Source organism: Schistosoma mansoni, chromosome 2 (assembly GCF_000237925.1).
Source record: "Schistosoma mansoni strain Puerto Rico chromosome 2, complete genome".
Taxonomy (NCBI): domain Eukaryota; kingdom Metazoa; phylum Platyhelminthes; class Trematoda; order Strigeidida; family Schistosomatidae; genus Schistosoma; species Schistosoma mansoni.
This window is the reverse complement of record NC_031496.1, coordinates 19,816,480-19,829,140: the sequence shown is the minus strand read 5'-3', so window position 1 is coordinate 19,829,140 and position 12,661 is coordinate 19,816,480. Positions and strand designations below refer to the sequence as shown.

Here is a 12,661-nt window from a genome sequence, read left to right as displayed (position 1 = left end):
CTAATTTTGCGTCGTTATACCTATTTCCCTTCGAGAATCTGTATACATCACAGTACCATTCAACTCAACTCTGGCCTAAGTAACAACACTGACTCAGTAAAGTTATGAGAATAGATAAGCTGGAAGTTTGAATGTTTGGAATGTTTCAAGTAATATGTATGGAGAGTATTTACTAATTTTCACATCAAAAAAGTAATGAGTCAGTAATCACACACTTAGTAATTCTATATCTACTAGTAGTTTGAACTCCATAAATAATTTTCGCCTGTGGGATCTATTTTTTATTTTGGATTTTGAACAAATACTTCTATTGTAATGAACGGAAACTCAGGTGGGGGAATGTCAATATTTTAAATCAGTGGCCTAGTAAAATATGAAAATCATACATTAAATACATCATTTGCACATTTTCTTTGCGTTTCGTCTACGTACTCTATTATTCCTCTAAATCTGTTGTCATTTCGATTGCCCACTGATGTCCTTCCTGTTATCTTTATTTTGATCTTCTGCTGCCTTGCATTCCACTTCCAATTGGCGCTAAGTACTGCTTATATCTGTCAGCAAAAGTAGCATACACTACAATAAGACTTAATTAAACCTTTTATACTCTTTATTCAATTTATTGTTTAATATTCATTTAATTAAACTTATCCTTAAACAAAGTTACTTGGAATTTATGTTTATCCTGATATAATATATCCAATTCAATTTTTTATTACAGTTATTACCTAGAAATTTGTATCAACCTGATCAGGCTTGTAATCTAATGTGTATTCTGAACTAATTTTCGAAATATAAGTTCTTACTATTATTTGGAAGTAACTAATAACAGAAAGTACTCAAACTTTTGAAGTTTATGAAGTAATGAGTCACAGTAAAGTAAATAGATGAAACTGTATTATTTGTATACTAAAAATTATTTGTCCTCTATAAAGAAGAAGTCTGTCAAGACTTTGAAAATTACTTTCTGTAATAAAGACGATCATTCATTTTAAAGAAATGAGATCTGACTGTTTTAAACATCAAAGTGACAACGTATTGAATGGACTCAGAAGTATCAATAATATATAATAGTGCTTTAGTAAATTACCAAAAATAAAAGCTAATCAAAGCCCTTTCAAATTAGATATTCAATGACATTTATCCAACGTATAATTATGTTAAAGATCTTTAAAAATATTGTTATAACTTGTGGCCTAGTGAATACCCTGTTAACGTATGACGTGATAAAACCGCCAATCAGAGAGCAGTGAATTATGGATTGGAACAGTGACATATGAAAACCGTACGAGCAGTCTAGAGTACTTGTTGGTCTGCTTCTGTTTCTACCAGTCAGTTAAGTCCAGAACAGCTTCTGAGTAATGAATCATTATATTTCAAACATACTGAGATTATATACCAATCAAACTGACCACATCGTACCATAAAATAGGAAACAACATTTGTACAAGATTCAGCCAAGTGTGGCTGTGAATGTGGGAGGCAGTAATTAATAGACTAGGGATAAGTCAAGAATGGTAAATCGTGTACTAATAGTCTATAGGTCAAAACAAAGCTTATAATAAGAGGGAGATGAATATGAGTAGTTTAGTTATTTAGCAATTATACGATAAAAATATATGCACAGTATTGGTTCATAAACAGATCCCAAAGTTACCATTTATTATCCTTATTGAGGCATAACAAATAATTCAAGAAAAAATATCATTACATGTAATTTCGTAATAAACAGTTATACTGTTTAATTTGAGAGGTGAGCACTATATAAATGTATACGTTGGTCATTCACTAATTCCTACAATAACTTTCGTAGCATCATAGAAGCGCTAATGTTTTTCAAATTGTGAGTGATCATATTAACATAGTGATATTAATTCATAAGAAATTAAGCCTTGTTAACTATAACTACTGAGTAACTATCAAATCAACCTTTTACTGGTCTTTAATAATATTTGATATGATGGCAAAACTTTCATTATATATTAAACATAACTTCTCAAGTTTGAGATGAAAAACTTTACTAATTATATATTTTATAGCAATTATTTCCATAGTTGAAATCATGAGTCTATTGAAGCTAGAACACCATGGAAAACCTGAAAGCACTGGACGGCTGTTTCGTCCTATTGTGGGATTCCTCAGCAGTGCTCATCCACGATCCCGCCTCGCAAGATTCGAACCTAGGACCTACCAGTCTCGCGCCAGAGCACTTTACCGGCTCAGTGGTCTATCAGTGGTCTATCTCCTTAAAACCCCTTGTTAGCAAATATTTCCATTAATACTTTTAGCATGAAAACTTCATCAGTTTAAAACTTGCAGTATACAACTACTTTTGAAGAAGCTATGACAGAAATACATGAATTGGATCGATATTGTCTTATCTAAAAATAATATAAAATTGATAATGTTTTCTACAAGTTGAAATCGTTTTAAAGTATTTTAATCCGAGGTACTTTTTATTTATTAACTAATATAATTCAAGCTACGCTTATAGATTATTTCACATTTACACATTACTTTACGTTGATCATAGTGATAAGCAGCTGTTTCTTGTGTTTTACTAACTCCTCAGCTGTGGGTGATTTGGATTAACTTTGAAACGAATCAGCAATTGGTTTAATGAAAAATTGTGACATGTATTGCTAACTAAATTACATTTGGATAGGTTATTCTTGGACGATATTAGATAACGACTGCTCATTATCATAACTTGACTTGAATTTAAAACGAAGATCAGTTCTTTGGTCTTAAAGCAGTATGCTTTTTATGAGTTCATCATGTCTTGATCTTGTTCGAAGTCGTGAGTGAGCAAACTCAAGTAGTCCCATACAAGAGTAAAACAAACAACCAGTGCTCCTTAGTTCTCAACAGTTACTTGGCAAATATTGGCTCGTCATGAAAATCATGTTCAAAATTTACCCTTTAAAAATACTTTAGTGAATACTTTATTAATGATTAGCTCAGTAAACAATGACAGTTACTATCTGGAGTTTATTTTTATAAAATTAAGGATATACTCACTTAAACCATAAATTTGATATAGGTGATCAATGCGTAAAATTCAAATGAATGCTATTTGTTTATAATATTTTAGAAATATCAAATAATCCTTTTGTAATTGGATAGTTTAAATTATTGCTTACAAACTGACAATTTTATAGATCAGGTGGAAGATGTCCAATTATAGTTCCCTTAACCAGATGATTTGAATAGCTATGCTCAATTGAATGATACAAATAAATATGCAGTATTTTACTACTTATTTAAGGTTCAACAACAAAATGGGACTATTGTTATTATTAACTTATGTTGATCTTTAGCTGAATGTAATTACTCTCATTGTAATATCATTACTACTAGTGGTGGATTTACTACTTTTTACTTCAAATTATTGAAGTCTTCGTGATGATTTACTATGTCAAGAAAGCCACTCATGTTTTATTTGTTATTATGATTATATGCTCATTTCACTTAATGAATTAATATTGATTACTTTTAAAGTTTGTTTAAGGGATGATTTGTGGTACGGTAGTCATAATCAAAGTCACCTATTGTAGAAGGAAAAAATATTGTAGTGAACAAGAACACAAGAGGGGACAATCGAATGTATTTAAGCACAAATTACAGAACATCTCACTCAATTCTGATAACCATACAGCAAACAGTTAATTTGCAAAGTAACAAACGATTGTCTCAATCTTAACTGTTCCTTCTGCAAATATCAGTTCGTCTTCTCTGATTTCATTGTTCATGCATTTTCGTACCGATTGCGCTTCATTCCTGTTCGTTCATTGTCGATCTGCCAAAATACATTCTATATCTGACCATCACCGTATACTACTTATATGGATATAAGTAGACCATACTACAATATCACTACAGTAGATTCTATAATTAAGAATAATAACATTTTATCCAAAGTTATCTAAAAACATAGTTTCAACTAAGACTAAATGAGTTGAAGTACACTCCTGGAATATCAACTCACACAGTCTGTTCAACACATAGTATGGAATTTTTCATAGTAATGCTGAAAATATCGGATTATTTTAATTTTGAAATCGAGTGAGGTAGTTATTAGTCATTGTGTAGCTTTATATATTCTTGTTTTGTCTTTGATATTAAAAGATAACTGTTTTATAGGTACACTTACACTGAATTATAAATAAAGGAAAAGATAGCTTTCTTTGAAGTACATGGATTTAAATCACAAAACATAATTTTAATATCAAAATAATTTGATGGGAGAGTAAAACTCAGTAGTCTACTAAAAGAAGTTTACTAATCAAAGCTATTATTTACACTAATTTACTTGTTAGCATTACCCCTTCTCAAACTATTCGACTAATATGCATGGCATTTCAAAAGTCTAATAAACGTGGGAAAATATACTTTGAACCCTAACTTTATATCCGAAAGGTTAGATATCTTCAAAATAATACTGTGGTTTATTTAAAACAAATCTGTTGGACAGTATATTTGGAATTCGGTGTTACCATTGTTTCCATGATACCAGTGTAATATACCAGTAAATGAGCAGATATGTGAAATAAAAATACATTTAATGAAGTTTTTGTAAATGAATAGGAAGTTTATAATATATGTGGAACTTTTTATTATGTTCTCTATTGAAACTTAAGATACTATTAATAGTTTCTTCTAACTCGTTGGTATCAAGTAACTTTTACAAATCAAACTTACTAGCTAGAAGAATTATAGTCTCAGTGACTGAAGCGGATTTGCATAGACAAAACGTGGAGTATTAGCTGGAGAAAATTGTGATCAAACAGTTTTAAAAACACTTTTTATTAAAATTTTTATTCTCTAGTTCTCTTTATCACAGATTAAAATTAATGAAAGAATTTCGGAAATCAAAAATAATTCGTCAACAGATTTATTATATCAGAAGGGGATTTTATGGAAATTTTAGTAATATAATGGTTGAATTCATGAGCCAATTAAAGCTAGATCACCATGGAAAACCTGGAAGCATTTGATGGCTGTTTCATCTTGGTTAGGTATTACTGAGGATTGGATGTTTATAACTGTGTATAGAATGGGACCCAGTATCTTCAGAATCATGCAACGATTAATGTAGTTATCACTAATGGGATTTTTTTAAAAACACTATTGATGATGGTACTGGAATTTCATAAGTACAGATTTCTGAGTTCCATAAATTTTTTTAACACTTATAGTAATAAAACTATTTGTTATTTTTGAACACAATAATTATCATATCCTCTTGCGTAAAAATCAACATTGAATTTCATGTCAAAATCTTTCAAAAAAATCACTCATATTTTTCTGCTAATTAATGGGAGTATTCCCCTGAAAGCTTTCGTTACGATGGTGAAGAAGATTTGTAGCTCAGATGGATTAATTCCAAACATCAGCATTGCCTCATTAACTTAAGCTTTAATCCGAATCTCTCTGTAGTTGTTTAAATCTATCAGAATAAATAGCATCGCATTAAATTTTACCAACCTCCTTCAAAATTCTCCGGGAGGTAAGGACACATTTTTATTTGTTTTCGCATTTGTCTGGTATTTTAGACATCCCTGGTACCCTATTTAATGTTAAGAATAAAATAGTAATGGCATACACTTTATGTGATCGGATTTGACTCTACTGTGACTCCTCGTAATTTTAAAAAATATTCAGTAATAGGACTATCTTTAACTTGAATAACAGGTATATATATGAATTGCTGAAAAAACAGCTATTAAATTTGGATATTTTCGACACTTTATTGCACTTCAGCAATCATCACGCATGAAATGGCAAGAAATTGTGAGCAGTGTCTAGTATCTTTTCGACTATCTAGTGTAATTTGATCGATCACGCTACACTCGCTTCTTGATTTTACAGTACAATGTGAGGTCTCCACGATAATCCAATATGGATTATTTAACCACCTGACATTACCAGTCTTGGGGAATTCGGCAGTTAATTGGAGGTTATTTTGACATGTATATTCAGTGATTTTCGCAAAGACATAATAAAGATTACATACTTTTTCTATTTGTCACGCTTTATATGTAACCACATTTATATTGAATATCTATTGTTTCTCTGCATCAGTGGTAAAGAAACGGAAATAAGTGTTTTTTTATATACTTATTACTGCCGCGATTGTTGAATTAAAAAACGCCATCTCCGCCGTCAATTCTTCTGCTTTATTGGCCACGGCCATTGAATGAAGTGTTATGACATCCTTTAAGGCCTTCCCACACTACGTTCGAGATTTGGCTCGGATCATTATTAAATGATAATATCGGATTTAATCTTCCTCATTATGTTGTTGGTGTCACCACGTGTAGAGGAGCCTTTGTTAATAAAGTGAACTCATTTGTGGTTGTTATCTCACAGAGAAGCTTACAAGCAACATTCATTTCATAACATATGTTATCATTTTGTTGTTCAATATACCATTTTATATTGTAATTGTAATTTGTTACTTTTTAAGCTTCCCAGAGACATACACTTAGGTTTGTAGCATTAATTATTTTTGGTATATTATTGGTAACTTTTTGTATTGTTATATCTTAAGTAGGCTCTTTTGCTGGGATCCACCACAGGATTGCCACTTCTTGACTATTAATATATGGAAGTACATACACTTCAAAGTTTTACTGCATGTCTCCGATACTGATACTGACCACAATAGTTTGACTAGATAGACCTCTGTCTGTAGGGGCTCGGTCAAGCATACGCCATGGTGCACATCATTTACGATAAATAGTTAGCTTCTATCATATAAACCTCGAAATGTCAACTATTATGCAATCATTTCTTCACATTCTTTGGTCCTCGACACATGGTTCAATTGCCTTTTGGAGAGTTCTGGAACGAAAACTCCTCTAAGCAATGTTTATTTGTGGTATCGCGAAATGAATGCTTTTGATTTAGTCCAGTGGGGTTGATAGAACGTGTATTTATCAAACAGCTGACATTTGATAAATTCGTTGTAATAGGAAAAAGAGAAGTGTTACAATCCTTGTTATTTTTCCCCACATTATACTTGTATCCTAACAATTTTATCTATTACATGAGTTACTTTAACCTACTCAAGTATATTTTTAACCTGTATATGTTCCTCAGTTATCTATGACCTTGTTAGTTATATTTTTGTGCATTTCCATGTATTCACGTCCAGTTAAATATTCACAGTTTATATGCTTTTTTGCCGTAAGTTATGAGTGACTTAACATTCATTCACTGATTTTGACTATTGTCGATTTTCATAATCTCTTTGTTTGTTCGCAGAACACATGCATTTTTGAAACATATGTATCCAAGATAATTTCTTTCTTGAATTCTAATTTCCGTTATTTTTAGTGTTGAGGGTCGAAAGAACGAATGAGGTATTGCAAGAGTTTGTGTTTCATTGATCATCGCCGTCATAATGTGTTCGAGACGGTGCTTCATTTATTCAGAATAAGTAAGTAAACTGATAATGTAAACAGTGTGAACAATCAAAGTCTAAGGATAACGAATAAATGGAAGTGATAATGTCAGAAGGGGGTTTTGTGGAGATATCAGTAATCTTTTATGTAGTTGAGATCATGAGTCAATTGAAGCTAGAACACCATGGAAAACCTGGAATCACTAGACGGCCGTTTTGTCCTATTGTCGGATTCCTCAGCAGTGAGCATCGACGACCCCGCCCAGCAAAATTTGAACTCAGGGCCTAACAGTCTCGTGCGCGAGCGCTTAACCACTAGACCACTGAGATTGCTGGCATCCAACGGTGTTAGTGTCTAACTTCAACCAATCCGCGAAATTGAGCAACCACTCACCAAACTCTTCAGTGAGTTGATATCTCCCAACAGACCTGGTTGAACCCCACCGGTTACTGCTTCTCATGAGAACTCCAGGATGTGATAATGGGTAAAATGTGCCTACCGATAATACTGGTAGTAAATTTGAGTCATGAGATGTATTTTGGGTACAGCTGACTCAAACGAAAAGTGCTTAGTAATGAGTGAAGTCGAAGTTGATTAGCCTCCTTTTACAGCCATCCGCTGAAGTAGCTCTGGTTTCATTGGTTTGCAGAGCATTTCATTTATGGCTAAACGATGATAGAAAGGGAATGCAACGTTCACGTGAGCTTCGACATGAGGTGGTCGTAAGTCTTAAACAGTGTCAGAAATGGTTAAGAAGTTATCATGTCTAGTCATTATTAGGCGAGGTAAGGAGGAGCAAGTGCTTTGATTGAGCCTCTCTGTCAGCTGTCACTGGTATTCTGGCCTTCTGTTAGCGAATGAGCTAAGTTCTAAGGGGATGGTGATGTCAAAGGACTCATTTAGCCTGACGCTTTGCTGTATCTCAAACAGTGTCACTGATTATTTCTGGAGATTAAATGCACAACCGATTTTTCGGGCGTACGCTTCCAGCTGTACTGTCTTTTTGGAGCTCTTTATAGTCGAATTCACACCTAGCAGGTCTTCACAGCTTGTTGTAGTTAACAGTGATAGGAACTGACAAGAGTAGGTCTTCTAACAGTCACTTTATATATGAGAGCTGATAATGAACACCCGTGCGGAACACCAGTCACGGACTCACTCCAGTGTTGTCACTACCTGATGACTTTAGTGCACAATGAATGGTCTTATGTATTACGTTCTACCCAGAAAAGCAGTCGGCCCATGGATCTCATCCCATTTAGTTTGGTCCATAAAAAAGAGTGCGCTACTGTGTCAAACGATTCAATCAAGTCAAGTAATTGTGACATTTCGGATCCTAACGATCTGTCCTCCTGTCTCAAGCTGATAAGACATTTGCTGTATATCATCTACGTTTCCTAAAGCCACATCGTGTGACGTGACAGAGTTCACAGACGTTCAAAGGCTCATTTGTTTGACCAAACGCTTTTATATTTTCGAGAAAACCAGAGTGAATCTTTTCTTTATCCTCAATGACACTCCAAGATATGTTCGTGGCTATTATATGATGTTGGTTTATGGATGGACTTACTAACTCCTGGAACAAGGGAGCATAATATGGGCATTATCTCATGACCGCAAAGTTTGCCACCTGTCGCACCGGGATGGAGATAGATCGCTTACGTGAACTGCTTTTTCGAAGAGTATGTGACTGTTTACGGTCATCACAAAGTCGAAGATACCGTGTAAGTGCACGACATAATTCCATAATGTCATTCTGGGTCGTTTGAGGTTTCTCTTTGAATGAAAAACCCTCAGCATTAAATGATTTTGTAATTTCTAGGATGTGGTCGGCAGATGCAGCAAACTCATGTGTGGCGTTCTTTTGAGACGAGACAAGTACTGATTGCACCTGCTGAGGAAGTTTAGACAAGAAATGTTGACTCAATAGGCCATCATTGAAAGTTTATCAGCCAAATTACCTCTCTCATTCTTAGCAACATGTCTGTCGCAGAACCACGTCGCAGGTCGATGTTATTAGGCAGGTGATCTAAATTTTGTCAACCGGTTAGATCTCCACGTTTCGGAATCAACCGTTTTAGAGTTTCCTAAGGTTTTGAAATATCACCAGTAAACATACTAAGTGTGACGTACCTGTTGAATTCGCGCGGTAGTGCCTGAACTATTGCGGGGAATCGTGCTCGTGGATCAGTTATGTTGTGTTCGTAGAAATCTGCATCTGCGTAGCAGAACCATGTCTCGATATCGTTCGGCCAAAATGGCATCAGCTGGAATGACGGTGGTGTAAGAGTCTCGATCTTAAGTAGCTTAGCAGTCTATTCTGTTATGATGAATTTAAAATATAGGGATGAACGAAGAGAAAACATTCAAAAATACGAAAAAACATCACACCATACAAAAAAATAAAGTAAAGCAATGAGTTATGAAGTTTCAAAAAGGAACAGACCCACAGTTTATGGGTTGGTGTACCAGATCACGTAGGGTTGACCAATGGTGATGCCACAGATATTGTAGTTTGACTGACTAAGCTGGTTAATGATCGCAAGAGGAGTTCAGTACGGTGTTCCCACTCGTAATCTGGTTCGGATACATGGCCGAGCGCTTTCAGCTAAATGAGTCCATTCAAACTAGTGTGGTCAGCATCTAATTTCTAACACTTACAGAGCTATTGATTTTGGGGATTTATTTACTGCTACAAGTGCCCTCATCATATGTCTATAATTATCTGAGAACCATCTCAAATCCAAATACAGCACGATATCCACTACATATTGCAGTGTAAACGTGGACGTTTTCTATTTGGAGCTTGTTGTTTGTTAGAAGATAACTTAGTCAGGATTGCTTCCCATATTGTCCACATCACGTGAAGTTTCATTGCTTCCGTTCATGTACAGGATGAAAGTACCTTGTGTACTAGGGAGCATCTTGATTAGCGTGAGTGATGAGGTCTGTAAAAGTTAAGAAATAAAGAAAAGATGAATCGAAGACCCAGGAAGCTCACACAATACACTTACATTTATTAAAGAAATCGATAGGCAGCAATCAACTATTGCACAAGTCCAAGATTAAGTCAATCTTGTAGTGGAAAATAGAGGCAGATATTTTCACTCGCTGCTCCAGCTATGCTCAACTAGTCCAGCATTTTCGATAGCTGACAGTTATCCATTGAAAAGAAAAACGTTAGGTCATAGCCACGTTGCAAGTCTTTCTGAGGAAGATGAAAACGTAGAGCAAAAATTACACTGAAGAGTGTTTCACCGATATTAAGTTGTAAAACCGTCAGTTATAATATTTATTTTGCTGAATTCTTAACCACTGAACCAACTGGAACAACAAGTCCTTAGACAGTAATTCCGAGAGATTCAAAAAGAACTATTGTTGTAATTTTAGAAAGCCACTAACTTCATCATGCAAGGCGGTTAATAAGTTGTCCCTATAACAGGTGTATTTTGATTCCTGGACACTGCATCGTTACGGTTTGTACGGATTATTGATATGCATAAATTTTCTAGAGCTTGAAAATCGCCACGTTTGCACCATAATAGTTTGCGAAGAATCATCTATGCGCTTACAAAACAATGAATACTAAAATCATGCCCGGACATATTATGTCACGATTATCACTTCTACTACAATGAAATTGGCTTCACACCTCTAGAGAACAGGATTTGATTTTCTAGGTAACCAGTCACATTGGGATTAGAAAGTGTTTATTTAATTAGTCACAGACACTTAGGTCAAGCTATTATTTTAAAGTTGATAGATGCAGCGGTAATTCAATAGTTTGCTGTTCGCAAAGATGATAGGACGTTGTATGTCGTTGGTCCTACATTCTATTGAGTTATAATCCCTTTCAGACTCTTTAACTGGTTGAGGGAACTTCATTTGACTCACTACTAGCCTCTTTCCCAGATATTACTGTAAAGTACCTGTTGGTTCTTCGCAAAGATACAACTTACTCAGTATCATAACTGAGCAGTATGTCCAATTTCGAATCAGAAAAGTCATCACTCCAAGAAGGTAACATCAGCTCGTTTGCAAACTTTTTGTAGATGGTTGTACTTCCATGGAAAGAAATCAGAATACATCTGCTACAGAAAAGTTAATTAAACTTCCTCTCTCACGCGTTAAAATAATAGTAAAAACGGTGCCATCTGTTTCTCTAGTTACTTCTGAGGCACTGGTTTCGATCGGGTTTCTATGTGAGCAGTTTATTCAAGAATTTTGTCAAAGCGTTGTTGAAGTAACTGCGCAAGAAGGCAAGAAAACGGTCACTAAGCAACATGTTCAAAGTGCTGTTCAATCAATTCAGAAGTACGAGTTCCTTGATGGGATCATTGAGTGACTTGTATTTGCAGGAGGTTACTGCATTATATTTATTATGAAAAGCACCCGCATTGCCATAAAAGCATCATAAGACAGCAACCTGCCTATTTTGTACATTATTATTAAAATACATCTGATACTTATTAATAACATAAGTCTAATTTAGTTAAACGATTAGTAATGTGTGGCTGCTATATGGTACAGTGAGGTAACGGGCAGGCAGACTAGTATGCTGACTTAGGAGCTTAAGTGCTGGAGGCTGCTTTTGTGGGGGATTTTTACGTGTTAGCTCCGTTCTTCAAGGGACCTTACCGCTGGAGACGGAAATCCGTGGGATAAGGCGAGGTGTGCATTTTTAGGGTCGACCTTTTCTAACCCCATCCCTCCTTGTGGGAAGGCAGCATCGCTGTCATGCTGGTTGTCTGAAGGAAACACCTTACTGCCGTCACACCTCTGTACAGTCGGCAGTACGACTTCGGACCTTGGGATTGCTGCTTTTAGTCTTACCGCTCTTCAACCGACCTGTCTGGCATGGTAGGACCTTGAGGAACGATTGTTCCAGCCAGCATAGCTCGGTCGGTTCATCACGATAGGCAAGCCCGACCACCACGTCAAGGTAGCAGCAACGGTCGGGGGTCTTATGCACAATGAGTTTGTGAACCAGGGTGGAGCAACCCAGTATTCCATGACTAGCTATACAAAGTGAGAATCTGTTCATCGAATCTTAGTAATAATTACTACGCTGTATCACAAGCAGATAAGTGTGTAGACGCCAGCCCTACTTAACAATCGAAGACTTGAGCTCCAGGTAGTCATTATCAAAAACAGTTGTTGCACGCTTGCTACTTCAAATCGAAACCTCAACATAAATCAACTCATGTCACCAATCATTACTACTGTTCATAACGTAGCCCTGTGGAACTGCA

The 12,661-nt window shown here is 35.3% G+C and overlaps 1 protein-coding gene across 1 annotated transcript; it reads left to right on the top strand.

Moving 5' to 3' along the window:
- Window positions 1-11,475: 11,475 nt before the first annotated feature.
- Smp_046910 (histone-like transcription factor ccaat-related) lies at window positions 11,476-11,754 on the top strand (the record flags this gene model as incomplete). The annotated part of the gene is made up of 1 exon (XM_018796012.1): window positions 11,476-11,754. One exon carries the CDS (start codon window positions 11,476-11,478, stop codon window positions 11,752-11,754), a length of 279 nt encoding a protein of 92 aa, XP_018650267.1.
- Between the last annotated feature and the right edge of the window lie 907 nt (window positions 11,755-12,661).